Source organism: Salvia hispanica, chromosome 4 (genome assembly GCF_023119035.1).
Source record: "Salvia hispanica cultivar TCC Black 2014 chromosome 4, UniMelb_Shisp_WGS_1.0, whole genome shotgun sequence".
NCBI lineage: Eukaryota > Viridiplantae > Streptophyta > Magnoliopsida > Lamiales > Lamiaceae > Salvia > Salvia hispanica.
This window is the reverse complement of record NC_062968.1, coordinates 2,731,161-2,747,381: the sequence shown is the minus strand read 5'-3', so window position 1 is coordinate 2,747,381 and position 16,221 is coordinate 2,731,161. Positions and strand designations below refer to the sequence as shown.

Sequence of the window (16,221 nt, the reverse complement as noted above, 5' to 3'; positions counted from 1 at the left end):
AAATTATCATTTTCCCTTAAAATGTGAACAAATCAACTACTATACTAATAAACAAACAAATATACTACTCCCTCCGTTCCACAGTAATATGAGCGTTTTTCCATTTCCGTCCGTTCCATAGCAATATAGTCATTTTCCTTTTTAGTAAAAATCAACACATTTTTCCACACTTACTTTACTCTCTCTTACTTTTTTCTATCTCTATCTCTCTACCTTTTTCATTTTCCACTTTATTCTCTCTTTACTTAACTCATCTAACACAATTTTTCTTAATCTACGTGCCGAAAAGTTTTGTCTTCATTACTATGGAATGGAGGTTTTGCCTCCATTACTATGGAACGGAGTGAGTACTACTAAGCTAATCTTCTTTTACTATTCTATGAAAATAAATGAATAAAGAAAGAAGACCAACAAGATGTATATGTAATTGTCATTCACAACACCAAACCATTCTTCATACTATTATACATACAAAATGCAATACAAAAATATAAACATAATTTATATCAGTGTATAATACATTTGAATATAATAATACCTATCTAATTAATCAAGTCAACTGAATTAAGCTACCTCGGCCTCCCTCCGCCGCCGCCGCCACCACCGGACCCGGATCCTATATGATAACCCGACCCGATCTTCCCACCGCCCGCCACCTGCCCGTACCCGTAAACCGCCCCTCCCCCTTGATGACTCATCACATTCATCCCGTACATCCCCTCATACCCTCCCCCGCCGCCGTTGCTCCCCATACTCACCACTCCGCCGCCGCCGCCGCTCTCCTTCTCCCCCCTCCCGGCCATGGCCGTCTTCTCCCCTTCCAGATCGCGGAACCTCTGCAGGTACACCTTCAGCGGCTCCACGTAGTCCTCGAACCCTAGCGTCGTCATCGCCCACAGCAGATCGTCGCCGTTGATCGTCTTCCGCTTCTCGCGCTGGCACTTGTCCGACGCCTCGCCGGTGATGAAGCTGATGAACTCCGACACGCATTCCTGCACCGTCTCCTTCGCGTCCTTGGATATCTTCGCGTTCGCCGGCAGCGCCTTCTTCATGATCCTGCTCACGTTCGCGATCGGGAGGAACCTGTCCTGCTCCCGAGGGGACAATTCGTGATACGAATTGTGCTCACGGTGCCCTCCAGACTCATTATCTGAGTCCGCCATTGATGCTTCACTCCCAATTTCAACTCAATTTCACAAAATTGGGGAAAATCAAATCACTTCCAATTGAAAAAATTCTGTACTCGCAAAAGCAAGTGAAAAAAACCTAATTAAGTTTGGATTTCGATTCCTAACTTCACAATCAGCTTCTATAACTCTGCAAATCCAGCAAAAATCCTCCGCCGAAACAGCTGAAAGGAAGAAAAAAGTGAAGTTGCAGAAAAAGGGGAAAAAGCTTCGTGAAGCGAAAGAAGAAGGAATTGAAGTGTTAGAGGAGAAAGGAGGCGGAAACGGAGGGTCGGAGGAATATTCCGGCGCCGGAAAATGGGATAAGAGGGTGGAGAGAGAGGGGTGGAAGGGGAGTCTGTGGAGGTCCGTTGGATCAATGCTGATAATAACGGGATCGTTGGAAACACGTGGAGGAGTGGAGGCCGTTCCTTATCGATAACTATGCGATCACTGGAGCCATCCGATTGGTGGTAAGTGGGAGGATCTTATCCGTCCATTTCGAATCAACCACGTACTCATCTCTCATTGGCTGCTTCTACTCCAACGAGGAATTGTGTAGTGGCTTATGTGGACCCCCCACCCCTCATTAATTATTCTTGTTTATTCATTATCAAACACACTTTACTTCTGTTGAGAACCCACGCACTTTTCTTCTTCTTATAGTGCATTCATAATTATGTCTTGAAAATTATATAATTAAAAAAAAATTAAAATTATTATATAGTTAAAATCTAAAAATTGCATGATTAAAATTTAGAATGACGTAGAACGTACCAAATTTTTCTTTGATTTTTTTATAAATATACGATTTACTTTCGATTGTTACTTGTTCATGTATATGGGTATGTAGTAGGGTTTTTTTAAAAAAATTATACAATAAGCCCCCTTTCACCTAAATCCAATTGTTGTCATACAATTGATTTATTTTTTCGTTCACACGGTCAAGTTTCCTTTGCATTTGCGCTTTTCTGCTTTTTGTTGAATTAGTCATCTCCTTTTCGATTCCAAGGTGATGCACTTACTAGCATTGTCACTCGGAATGGTTCGAGCCAATCTAGAGCTTGTCTACCAACTACCCATGGATTATTGATTGTCGAAGTTGTGCTTTGTGCACTTTGTTTGGGCCTCTTCTACGGTACCCTCACACATTTTTAAGCAGCAAACCTTCTCTCTTGTCGTGAAATAATAATAAAGACCTTTTGCTACCCTCTCAGTAGATGGTCATATATAGAATATTTGCATCGCTTAACGCACTTTGATATCCTTTCTCCAAGTTGTTATTGAAGGCACAATTGTTTTGGAAGTTGATTCAATAAGGTCAATAAGGTCTTTTTGGCGTGCCCAATGTTTCATATTAACAACTCTCTCATGATTTTTTTCTTATTTTTATTGTTTTCCAATGAATGAATCTTCGCTCACATCAACATATACTTTCAAAATTCGCTTGAATTCCTGAGGGGATGTATTGCACTTGTACTTCTTGTCTTGTGTTCAAGAAGTTAAAAATGTGTTCAAGTCACCAGGCAGAATTTGGAATAGCACCTTCAAATAATATACTACTTCTACTCTATTGTTTATATTGAATGAAGCGAATTTTGAATGGTGACCTTGCGCCATTAACTATTTGAGATATTCATTGTTATAATTGAGAGAGATGGAGAGAAAGTGGAGTTTAAATTTGTAAAATTAAGTAGAAAAATAAAGAAGAGGAATAACTTGGTGTAATGGAAGTGTGAAAATGAGGTGTCAGAAAATTAATTTTATAGAAGTGGAGTAGTGATGGTGGTGTGGATATTGGACTCTAAAACTTCAAAATTTTGAGTTCATATTGGATCTGGACACAAATTCAATCCCGGTCCGGCCCACTAACACATTTGTGTTACATTTTTCGATTCATTTCTCTCTATCTCTTTACTTACTTTACAGAGTCTACATAAGAACTTGTATTGACCATGACCAAGACAACTTTTTATAGATTGAAATAGTCAAATGAGGCATAGCGAGACAACAGCCCGATTACATCGAGAAATCTGAACTTGCAAAAGGATTAACTAGATGACGGGCAACACAACAACGATCGTGCAGACTGCTCGATCAACGACGTGATATGTCACAACATGACGGTATAGTATATTTATAGGAAAGATTAAAAAGATAGATATGAAGCTTAATCATATCAAGCAGCATACTATACAGCTATAATAAATCAAGAATCACTATTAATAACAAGCTTTCCATTTTCTCTTGAAGGATAAGTAAAGATCTAAATGGATCTAAAGAAGATGAAGAGGAAATGGCATGCTCACCTTATTATTGATAATATTCCTTCCTCTTCTACTAGCCTGGCCAATGATATGAATGCACTTAACAATCTTCCCAACAATCTTTTACATGATAAATTGAGTAAGAATCAAAGTATGAATAGATAAAAACTGTCAACTGTGAACTAAAAGCCTGCACAAATTAAGAAAACAACACAAACATCACACATGTCAGTTCATCAAAATCAAGAGACCATAAAAAGATGATTCAAAAGCTTAAAATAGCACAGAACCTGGCCATTCATCTTGTGTTTGATCTTCATCCGATCCCGGCATTCTTCGATGCAGCCCCTTATCCGTTATTTTATATCTATATGTAACGCATTAGCCCAAAATCCCCCCTTTGAATCGTTTCTTTCGCCTAGCTAATACGGATTTTATGCACATCCCAATATCCCATCATATCCTTCCCTCTCTTCACAATACAAGTTAGTGAAGTTACCTTTATAGGATTATTGAATCTTTCTTCTAGCAAGAACAAATTTCAAAAACAAAACAAACTAATTTTCACATCAAGACACGAAAATGCCATCGAAGCTCGTTGAATAATAGAAGCACAAAGATATACTATAGGCCAAAAATGGATTTACACAGATGAAGGATTTACATTTTACAGTGGCAACAATATATAGTAAGTAGTACTTACATAGATGAAAGAAGAAGACAATACTACTACTTTATTTATTAACACCTCATTTCCTGATCAACAGTTCCCTGAATTCTTCATCAGTGGCTTTGAGCATCATCGGCAGTCCAACCTTCACTCCACAACGTACAACCTCCATATGCCGCGGCTTAATCCTATTCTCCAAACTAAACGCAAAATACTGCGGAAACTCCTTCAATTCCCCCAATTCCCCCTTCATCTCCCCGGTAAAATACTCCAATTTCGGCTTGAAATTGTTCTCAATGCTGAAGGTGAAGAGCGCCGGGCATCTCAGCACCATCTCCACCGCGTCGCTCTTCGAGAATCCCAGGCTCACGAAGTAATTCAGCTTGGGGATGAGCGTTTTCTCGACGCTCGACACCAGCAGGATCGGATCCTGATAAGCCAGCGCGTGCAGATCGGTGAACCCTAGCCGCTGGAGGTAAAACAGAGCGGGCTTCAATTGATCCCTGACGCTGGAGATGAGGAGCCTAGGGCATTTATTGATGACTCTCCGGAAATTGAGATCGGAGACGCGGAGGTCGTGCGAGAGGAAATTGAAGACGGGAGCGAGGTCGGATTTGATGTCGGAGGTGAGGACGGCGGGGCACATGCCGAAGATGCGGCCGAGGTCCTTGAGGTGGATGCCCTTGGACTGGAGGAAGGTGACGATGTCGTGGATGGCGTGGAGGGAGGCGGTGTGGAGGGCGGGGTTGAGGGCGAGGGCGCGGCCGGAGTCGACGCCCATGATCTCGAGGCAGAGGATTTTCTCCTTGAATTGGAAGGAGATGTTGGAGTGGGTGGTCTCGTAGAGGGGGTGTTTGTGGAGGAGGGTTTTGGGTTTGGCGCTGCGTAGGAGGATGTTTTGTTGGTCGGGATTGGGGGAGATGCACATGGAGGTCCGGCATGATGTCGCCGCTGGTAACATGGTGGAAATGGAGTTTGGGGGAAGTGAAGGTGTGAAGGTTCTTCTTCTTGCTCGGAGATAACTGACATAACTGGATTTGGTTTTTATCTCATCATACACGGACTGTGACGTGGCACTTTGGTGTGTGTTGATTGGCTCATATTGGATTTCAGCAGATTGGGTGTGTGTTGCCCAAACATATCAAGGTCAGCCGACCGATTTTTACAAGATCATCTATGGTATATTACTCCCTCCGTCCCATTAATTATGCAACATTTATTTTTCGGCACAAGATTTTATGTAGTGTTGTTTTATGAGTTAATGAAGTTAGTAAAGTAAGAGAGAAGAAAAAATAGAGAAAGTATTGTTTCCATTTTTAAAAAAGTTTCATTTTCAATGGGACAGACCAAAAAGAAAAACGTTTCATTTCTAATGAGATGGAGGAAGTATTTTATAACAAAAAAAATAGGTATGTATGATTAAAATCATTGATCATAGGTCAAGCGACTAATATTTAACTTTCGTTTGTAAGATCAAAATACTATACTAGTCTAATCTCTTGTAAAAAGATCCCACGAAGTTTTTTCTCCTAAAATATTCTCCCTCCAGCCCATTTTAGGAGTCCCGATTTACTATTTTTAGATGTCTCACTTTAGGAGTTCCGGTTTGAATATTCTATAATTGGTAATAGGTCCCACATTTCACTCACCTTTTTTCACTCACATTTTATTATAAAACTAATATATAAAAGTAGGACTCACATTCCACTATCTTTTTTCATCAACTTTCCTTTATATTTCTTAAAATTCGTGCCGAACTCAACTAGGACTCCTAAAGTGGGACGGAGGGAGTAAAAGGTTTTCTCTTTGTTTTCTCGTAGATCTCTTTGAAATGATATTTGATGACTTCGCAATGAAGATTTCCATCGCTTCAATTGATCATTGAACTGTGGAAGAGGATACATTGACTCTCCAATCAACTCATGAGTGGATTCAAATTGTCTCCAAACTAACTCTTACTACTATATAGTTATGGAGTAATACTTTTATGCTTGATGTTTTATTCGTCCTAAAAAATATTTCCTCCGTCCCGCTTAAGATGACACGTTTTCCTTTTTAGTTTATCCCAACTAAGGAGTAACACATTTGCTTTTTTGGTAACTTTCTCTCTCCAATTAATACACTCAACCACTTTTTCTCACTCCTATTAAAATATTCATCTTTCTTTATCTCTCTACTTTATTACTTACACTCACCTTCTCTCTCTCTCCAATTAAACACTTTAACCAATAACTCATGATATCTCATGCCGGCTAAGCAATGTGTCATCTTAGCCGTCCCATTCTAAATAGAACATTTATAGTTCAACACGAAATTTGATGTAGTGTTGTTTTGTGAGTAGAATGAAGAATAAAATAAGGGAGAGAAAAAAGTACATAAAATGATGTTTCCATATTTAGAAATGTGTCAATCACATAAAATGGGACGAAGAGAGTAATAAAAATCTCATCTTTTTACATTAACATTTGAAAAATCTTTAAAAATAAAGAAGCATGCAAATGGTTAAATGAGAATACATATTTTTTTTCTCTTTTCAACTCTAACCTTTTGGGTGGTTGCATTTACAACGTATTGTTAGGACCGACCTTGCTCTTCGGTCAATAAAGTATGAATACGAACATATAAATTGCATTCAATTTGATTGTAAGAGATAACGAGAGATTAGGAAATTCTTATCCTTCAAATTCCTCATTAAAATGAAAATTAGAAAATGTGAAATTGTGTGACATACTGACATTGAGTGAGGATCAAGTACTACTTTTCCTACACCATCTACTATTTCACCCTTCACAGACATGAGTAATGACCTGATAAGACTAATTTTATGCATTGATTATGGGGTAAAATTATGTGATTTCATGGGTCTAACAAGGTTTTATAAGCCAGGTGTGTAGAGAAACCGCTAGCCCCAGGAAGAAAATGAAGATTGCCGGGGGAGAGGAAGCTAGCGGAAAAATTGAGCGGAAAAAAGGAAGAGCCAATAGACTGAGGAGCATCAAATCAGAGGGCAAAATGGAGATTGCAGGAACAGTCTAGAAGCTCTGTCCACTATAAATAAGAGCATGCGCTTGACATGAGGATCATCACTTTTCAGCTCTTAGCTTAGTTTTCACTTCTATATACACACACTCACGGGGAATTTGGTGCGGGGGTTCACATTTCAGCTCGATAGTGTCGCAACACCGTCTCTACGGAGGCGAAGAAACAATTATCTCTTACTTTTTTGTTTACTTCTCGTACTCGTCGAGTCCTCACTGTTCGAGGCTCGGTTCTGTTTCATTATCATCGTTGAATACTTCATATTTTGCAATGGATGTAGCTACTTTTGTTTCGTTTGTTTTATTGTGGTGTTGTTGGTTTGATCTGCTGATTGTTGTTGGTTGATTTGAGTTTGGAGTTGGTTTGTGAGAAATTTGTTGTTGATCGGTTGAATCTATGTAAACTTGTGAGGATCAGAGATGGAAATGATGTTTGATTGTTGTGGATGGCTTGGATCCGGAGTGGATTAAGCGTCCCGTGGATGGATCTGCTTGTTTTCGTTTGATTTAGTTGTTTAAGTTCTGCATTCTTGCTTTGCTTCGTCTAGTAGTAGTAGATCTGCTTTAGTTTTACCTGTTCTTCATCTCTATCGGTTTAATTTCGTTTACTTTGCTTCGATCTCCGTTTTGCTCTGTTTCAACTGTTGTTTCGTGATAAATATTGGAGAAGATAATGTCGCTGTTAGTTAGTCCTTTAGTTAGTTATTTCGCAGCTTTTCAGTCGTACTATGCTGTTTTGGTGAATGGTCCCCTCGTTTAGCTTTTCCCAGGTCTAGGTTAGCTTAGGAAGCTGTTTGCTTAGTCCAGTAATTGTATCGCTCTATTTCGGTTAATATGCATGCTTTTATATCTCTGTCTAGATCTAGCTGTTAGAGTATAATATTTCATTTACCAAGTCTAGGAATTAAAGCTCAACCCCCAAAAATTGCGAGGCAGCAGCCAAAAATAGTTTCCGAGTCTTTGAACATGTTTACTTACGCATTCATCTCTGTGGATTCGATCCCTGCTTCCCTGTACTAATTTTCTTAGCTAAAGCGGGTTGAGGGTTTTTGAAGGGGGAGTTAAGGTAGTGATTGTGTGCCCAACGACAGGTAGCTCAAGGTTCTCTGAGTTCCTAGACCCAGTGTCTAGAGGATTTTCTGGATCGAGGGTTTTCTTTATTAATTCTGAACTCTCTTTCGCTGACCATTAAACTCTGACAAGCAAGCACTACTCTTCATGACCCCACCATCATATTTTATATTTATGAGGGGTGGAGTAGGGGATGGTTATGTGAGGGGTGGAGTAGGGAATGGTGTAGAAAAAGCCGTAGATGATCCCCAGCGTATATAATTGAATATTTATGTTTGTGTGGTCGAGTGGCATGGGACTCGTCCATCCTTAACCAAATGGTCAGGGGATCGATCTCTGCCTTTGGGTATGGAGCAACTTTAAATTCTTGGGCCAACTGTCCCACCCATTGAGGTGCCTACAAATCAGACTCCCCAAAAGACCTCATACTAATGGAGTTGGGGTAGCCTACTTATACACCAGACCAGAGTAATGGAGTTGGGGTAGCCTACTTATACACCAGACCAGAGTAATGGAGTTGGGGTAGCCTACTTATCCTTTAAAGTCTTGTTCATTCTCCAATGTGGGAATTGTTTTTGCCCTCACAATCCTCCCCTCAAACCAAGACCACCAGACCAAGACCACATGTGTGCCTCATGTTACAGGTCACCCGGTCACCACAGGTCTTGGTCGAGCTCACGCAGAGACATTGGAGAACTTGCAAGTGCAACCACCGAACCCCGAGCCACACATGCCCAGCCTGAACCAGGGCTCTGATACCACTGTTGGGAATCGGTGGTACACACCCGAACTCCACATTAGTATGATATTGTCCGCTTTGGGCAAAGCCCTCACGATTTTGCTTTTGGGGTATTCCCTAAAAGGCCTCATACTAATGGAGTTGGGGTAGCCTACTTATACACTTGCAAGTCTTGTTCATTCTCCAATGTGGGAATTTTTTTTCCCTCACAAGTTCAGGGGTTGGGCCTGTTGGGACTACCGCAACGGAAGACACGGAAACCAAACAGGTCCTAGAACGGATCTATTTAGGTGATTATGCATTCGACTCCAATTTCATGCAACAAACATAGATCTATAGATATAGCATCAAATAAACACATAATCATGCATATTCGATGTAGATTCGATTGTTACCTCATAATCCATCATTGGATTGACGTTGCTAGCTGCACCACCCGGAGATCCTTGGTTTATCGACCACGAATCTTCCGTACTATTCCCTTGTCCTTGATTCTCCATCCGTGTGGGCGGATCTTAGATAATCAATTAAATAACTTTGAATGGATCTAGGGAAACCCAATACAAACACCAAATTGTCTAGATCTAATCCTATGAATTAGGATAGATCAAGAACAATAATCAAAACCCTAATTCTCCCACGTGCTAGGCACGAAAATCGAGACCAAGAGGGAGAGAGAGAGAGGCGCCGATTTTGGCGGCTAGGGTTAGGATTTAGTGTGTCTTGGATTGTATGCTAGGGTTTCCCTTTCATTCATTATTTATAGTGGACCTTATTGGGCTAGTAAGGGGATCCATGGAATGACTTAAGTGTTGGGCTCACCCATTAGATAAATTACTAATTAAATCAAATGACCCATGATTTAATATATTATCAATGGAATATTATTTTATTCCACTAAAGAATAATATTGCACTCCCACTTAAATCACCAAATTACAAATAACTTGGGTCCATTTTATTTTATAATATTTCCCGCGTTTAAGATCTGCTATGTGACTAGAATTAAATTAATTCTCCAAAGAGTTTTTCTAGTTTGAAACTTTATTTATTATTCGTGGAATAAATTCCAACTGCGCAGTTTTCTGAATAATAAATTCCTCTTTCAAACACCTCTTGGGGATCACCCCTTAGGGATTTAATCATACCACACTGGGCACGCGAATTCTATGATATAATATTTCAATACCTTCATGTTATTCAATTACTACCACCCAAGACATCATGAACTTGAGTTACGTACAAACTCTCACATATTGATAAGTCAAAGTGGCGTTTGATTGAATAAACAATATTGATATTAATATCATAGACTAGAAAATACTAAACTTTTTGAAATATATTCTTTCAGTAGATAGCAATAAAGAATACATTTCGGATTAGATCCTTTCAGTGCTTTAACACACCGGTGTTACTAATCTCATCTTAGATAAGAGAGAATTATCACAAACACCGCAACCGTTCCAATAGGTAGCCAAAGCCTATCTAGGTTGTGAATACGTTTTTCTTCTTACTAGATCTGGCCAAGTCCCCTACTGGAAAACTCATGAGGAGATTCATCGAATTTCCCTACTTGACCTTCTTAGTAAAAAACCTTAGACTTGTTTATCATATTTCAATAATAAACCATTTATATTATATTATTTATTCTCATAAATAGGTAAACAAGTGGACGTGACGTTTCTCGTATACATGCACAAGCTGACTGTACAAAGGCATGTACGCTCAAAGCATCTTTTAGTATACAAACCCCAACAGGGCCTGTGTGGCTCGAGGTTCGGTGGTTGCACTTGCAAGTTCTCCAATGTCTTTGCGTGAGCTCGACCAAGACCTGTGGTGACCGGATAACCTGTAACATGAGGCACACATGTGGTCTTGGTTTGAGGGGAGGATTGTGAGGGCAAAAACAATTCCCACATTGGAGAATGAACAAGACTTGCAAGTGTATAAATGGACTACCCTAACTCCATTAGTATGCGGCCTTTTGGGGAGTACCCCAAGAGCAAAACCGTGAGGGCATTGCCCAAAGCAGACAATATCATATTAATGTGGAGTTTGGGTGTGCACCACCGAGACCCAACAGTTTAGTCACTGGACTTGCTAGTGGATACCCTTGATAATTACGAGAAAAAAAATAAAAATTAAAAGGCGACCTTTTATTGGAAAAACGAATATGGGCCAAGCAATAAATAAGACCAGTATTTGTGCATTTTGAGTATCACAAGATAGCCCAATAAAAGGGCCCATAATTATCTTCCCTGAAATATCACAACTCAGAAAGGAGAGATATCTGTGATCCTGCAATCTCGGCCATCCTCTTTCTCTCTCTAGATATGGTGGCCATGACCATGACTTACCTAGTGGTCTCTCCCTCCACCACCACCACAACCAATACAAGGGCGCTTTCCTCCTCATTCCGGAAACTCACGCTCGCGAATCCTCCATCGCCACTCCTCCACACCCCCACTCTGCCCTCGCGAATCCCCAAACCGTCCAAATTCGCCGCCCAATCCAAGGGCAACGACTCCGCCGACGCGCCGGACCGCCTCATCTCCGCCATGGTCTACTTCTACCCCTTCTTCGACGGCGTCCAGTACGGCAAATACATCCTCACGCAGTTCACCCCCTTCCAGGCCCTAATCCAGCCGCTCGTCCCCGCGATTAGAGTCTTCAAGAGCTTCCCCTTCAACGGATTCCTCGTCTTCCTCACGCTCTATTTCGTCGTCGTCAGGAATCAGAACTTCAGCAGGTACGTCAGGTTCAACACTATGCAGGCGATTGTCCTCGATGTGCTGCTGATTTTCCCTGACCTGCTGGAGCGGACGTTCAATCCGAGGGACGGCGTTGGATTGGATGTGTTGATGAGTCTGGATAGCACCGTGTTTTTGTTCCTGTTGGTTTCCTTGATCTACGGCTCCTCTGCTTGCTTGCTCGGAAACCTTCCTAGATTGCCGATCGTTGCTGAGGCTGCTGACAGGCAGGTATTGTGAATCTCACCTCATTCTTACGCATTTAGCTTTCACCATTGTAGCAGATGATTCGACAATAGCGATTTCTGTAATGTGTAATAATTGTGATGATTTTAGCTGGTGAAATATATGATGATTTTGGAATTTGGCTGCTCTCTTCCCCTGCTTTTGAACTCTGCATGAGTTAGGGTTTTTAGCTTAAACTGTGCAATTTGTAGGGGGTGGATTAGTATTTGGTTGAAATTGTGCTCATCTTTAGATAAGTAGAGGCCTTGATTGTGCTCGAACAAGGTAGTTATCTCAATGTAGCTGCAATCCTGGTTATTCATTAGAGTGTGATTATGTTTATCTTTAGATAACCAGTGGTGGAAAAACTAGGTTACTGATCATAGGCCTTGAACTGGGTAGTTTTATCAATGTAGCTACGATCTTGATCATTCATTATAGTGTGATTAGATAGAACTCAATCTCCACCATTCAATCGACTCTTCTTTTTTAACATTTGGTAGCTATTGTTGGTTGCTGTTTGCCTTTCAGTAATATTGTCACAATTTATTGTTTATTTGGAGCAACTATGATCTTGATCATTCAGTCCTGGTTGATTGCCTCGGTAGGTTGTCAAAATTGATTTGTAGAAGCCTTGAATCATAACCAACCCAATATCATCCATCTATATTGACCTTTCTTCCATCACCATTACATTTCTCGTGACGCATGAAAAATGTTACTCCCTCCTCCAAAATATATGTTGAGAATTTTGGAATTTGGCTGCCTCTTCCCCTGCTTTGAACTCTGTATGATTTAGGGTTTGTAGCTTAAACTGTGCAATTTGTAGGTGGTGTATTGGTTGAAATTGTGCTTATCTTTAGAGACAAACTAGGTTTCTCCTCGGTGTTGATTGTGCTTGAACGAGGTAGCTATATCAATGTAGCTGCAATCTTGATTATTCATTAGAATATGATGACAATGACATAGAACTCAATACAATCCATTCAATTGATCAAGCATTTGGTAGCTATATCAATGTAGCTACAATCTTGATTATTCATTAGAATGTGTGAGATAGAACTCACTAGAATCCATTCAATTGATCAAGCATTTGGTAGCTATGGCCGGTAGCTCTGTTTGCCTTTCAGTAATGTTGCCACAGTTTATTGTTTGTTTAGAGCAGCTACGATCTTGCTCATTCAATCCTAGTCGATTGTCTCACTAGGTTGTCAAAATCGATTACAACCTCATTTGTAGAATCCTTGAATCACATCCAACCCAATATCATCCATTGCTATCAACCCCTATTCCAAAGCCACTAGTTATCCCTTCATACTAGTACTATGCACGAAAAAAAAAATATGCGTGTTAAATTTGAAGTTTTTTTTTCCCTTTTTCTTAAAGAAACTACAGATAATGGTTCTCATTTTCTTTGGCTTACGACTCGAAACTACTCCCTCCGTCCCATTTTAGGAGTCCCGGTTGATCAATTTTGGGCGTCCCGCTTTAGGAGTCCCGGTTGAGATAAATTAATAAAAAATGTCTGCAAAGTGTTAAAAGTGGATCCTAACATCCACTACAACTAATAAAAAATTGTTCAAAGTGGGTTCCAACATCCATTACAACTAATACAAAAGTGTTAAAAGTGGATCCCAACATCCACTACAACATTTATTTATTACACACTCAAGTACTTTTTTCTTAAAACATGTGTGACTAAACTGGGACTCCTAAAGCGGGACGGAGGGAGTATAACCTATTAATTCGAGGGAAAATACAAAATATTTACCAGCTGTTTCATTGTTAAATTGAAATCATAGTTTTTTCTAAACTGAAATAATAGTCGTTGGGCCGAATTCCATGGTGACTCTTTCGCCTTGCCTAGAATTTTGGCCCATTAAAAGAAGGGCTTGCTTGATTCTGACGCAACATTGTTCTTGTTTGAATGCAATCATATAATTCTAGATATAAAAAGTATACAAAATAAATAATTGATGTCATTAAATAATAGCTCGACTTATGTACTTACTCATCATAGCAAAAATGTTTGTGTGCCTATGCCATTAATTTCCCAGTACCTATGAAAATCACTAAGCTATTCGATTTATTCAAGATGTCAAACTTTTTTTTAGTTTGTCCTAATTAAAATTGATTCTCTTCTTTTTTTAAAAATCTCTCTCTTCTCTTTTTGTTAAAATATTTTACATTTTTTTTCTGTTTGCTCTAATACTATTTTTTCTTGAATGCGACAGAGATTCATGATCTAACAAATGCATGTGATTTTTATCTTTATCAAATAGGCCTTCACTTTCATCTGTTCAGAAAATTTGATTCTTATGCTGATGTCGTTTTGTTTCATAAAATTCATAGAAAAATCTGATCACGACTTCTAGACACATCATGATAAAACGTGTGAATTTGTTGGTGGCTAGAAAACATGGTTTAAATTTTAATATTGTGATTTTCTATAGATATGATGAAATTAATAGTAGAAGTAGTATTAAGAGCCACATAATTATTTTTACTAGGGACTTTAATGTTATTAATACTTCGTGTATATTTATTTCATATTAGTAATTAAAAAATTTATAAATTTATCATTCATGTAATAAATTGCAAAAATTACTTGGAATTTAAAGAGTTGTTTGCCTTAGATCCAAGTAAATGGAGTAGACTGTTGTTAAACTGAAAAAATTGGAAAATGAGCTTTTGTGATCTGTACAATGGAGAATTACTCTTACAAAAGGGGTTGCCATTGAACTATAGTGCTCGAGACATACTTATCTGGTATAGTCTATTTTTAGGGGATGTTCGGTTGTCAAGATTAAATCTCATGATTAAAAATATATCATGTTTGGTTCATAAGATTAAACTCTACAACTTAATCCTAGATGGATAGTCTCACGATAATTAGTCATAGCCTCCCCCTTCCAACTAAAATAATCCCACAACTTAATCTTAGATGGATAGTCTCATGATACTTAGTCATGGCAATCGAACGCCACTTTATTTTGTTCAAATAATATTATTGAATTTTTATATTTGTTTAAATCAATATACACAGCCTATATAGTCGCACGAAAATATAAAATTATTACTCCCTCCGTTCCATAGTAATAGAGTCATTTTACCATTTTGGTACGTTCCATAGTAATACAGTCATTTCTCTTTTTAGTAAAAATAACACATTTTTCCACGTCTACTTTACTCTCTCTTACTTTTTCCTCTTTTCATCTCTCTATCTTTTTCCATTTTTCACTTTATTCTCCATTTACATAACTCACCTAATACAATTTTCTTTAATCTCCGTGTCGAAAAGAAACGCCTCCATTACTATGGAACGGAGGAAGTATTATCTTAAAATCTCAAGCTCAAAATTTGTAATAATATAATTATACCAAAACAAATTTGCTGTGTGTATATACAATAATAGTCAAATAGCAACGGTAGATATTGAACAATAGTAAGTACTCTAGTAAATTTTTGTAGGAGTATAAATTAAAGCATATAAATATTGATGATGCGTCGGTGGAACCGTGGAAGCATCTAAATCTAGAATTCTTGATAATGATATGCGGTGCACACACAGCTGGCGAACTTTCTGTAAACCCACTACCAATTTCACACTTTTTTCAAATCACGAAATTCTATTAGTATATTCTAACTGGGAGTATGATTTCTGAAAACATTAAACAATTCAACCATGCATCAAAAGAAAGAGATAATAAAAGTATAAATTAAGCCATTTAATATAAATATACCAAGCGAACCTTAATTATTTTATGTGGGAAAATCGTATGATAAAATAATCAAAGATGTAGCTTTAATAATTCTTTGTTGTACCTAAGACCATTCACTTCAAACTCGAACTCATTTCTGAATATCCGTCACATTAAAAACTAGTTTTACTCCAATTAATTACATTAAATTTAAAATTTCATTATTTTTGAGTTTTCGTCTCCAAATTTTTTGTAAATAACACCATATTTGGTGCTGTTTTACAAAAAACACCAAAAATGAGTTTGAGTTTGGTATATGGTTGGAGAAGATTTTTACACCAAAACTCATTTTTGGAGTATGGTTGAAGATGCTCTAAGCATTTATTTTGGGAAACTATATGATGCACCATGATTGAAAAGATGATCTTGGTGGTATATTAATTTGATCCAATCGGATTTTTTCTATGAGAAATAAATAATTTCTGAAAAATGAAATATGATTACACTTAATTAAAATATTGTAAATAGTAAAAAACATTCATAAAAACTTTTATTTTTCATCTTCTGTTGAGTTGTTTCTTAGTCATTGATCTAT

The 16,221-nt window shown here is 38.4% G+C and overlaps 3 protein-coding genes across 3 annotated transcripts; 1 reads left to right on the top strand and 2 right to left on the bottom strand.

Moving 5' to 3' along the window:
* Positions 1 to 416: 416 nt before the first annotated feature.
* Positions 417 to 1,569, bottom strand: LOC125222584 (nuclear transcription factor Y subunit B-3-like). The gene has a single exon (XM_048125282.1). The coding sequence runs from the start codon at positions 1,161 to 1,163 to the stop codon at positions 570 to 572; it is 594 nt and encodes a 197-aa protein (XP_047981239.1). The 5' UTR covers positions 1,164 to 1,569; the 3' UTR covers positions 417 to 569.
* Positions 1,570 to 4,036: 2,467 nt separating this feature from the next.
* On the bottom strand, positions 4,037 to 5,128 carry LOC125218964 (transcription termination factor MTEF1, chloroplastic). The gene has a single exon (XM_048120791.1). The coding sequence runs from the start codon at positions 5,062 to 5,064 to the stop codon at positions 4,183 to 4,185; it is 882 nt and encodes a 293-aa protein (XP_047976748.1). The 5' UTR covers positions 5,065 to 5,128; the 3' UTR covers positions 4,037 to 4,182.
* A 6,105-nt stretch (positions 5,129 to 11,233) lies between these two features.
* Positions 11,234 to 12,063, top strand: LOC125219439 (protein TIC 20-v, chloroplastic-like). Its single transcript, XM_048121416.1, has one exon. It carries the CDS (start codon positions 11,284 to 11,286, stop codon positions 11,938 to 11,940), a length of 657 nt encoding a protein of 218 aa, XP_047977373.1. The 5' UTR covers positions 11,234 to 11,283; the 3' UTR covers positions 11,941 to 12,063.
* Positions 12,064 to 16,221: the final 4,158 nt, after the last annotated feature.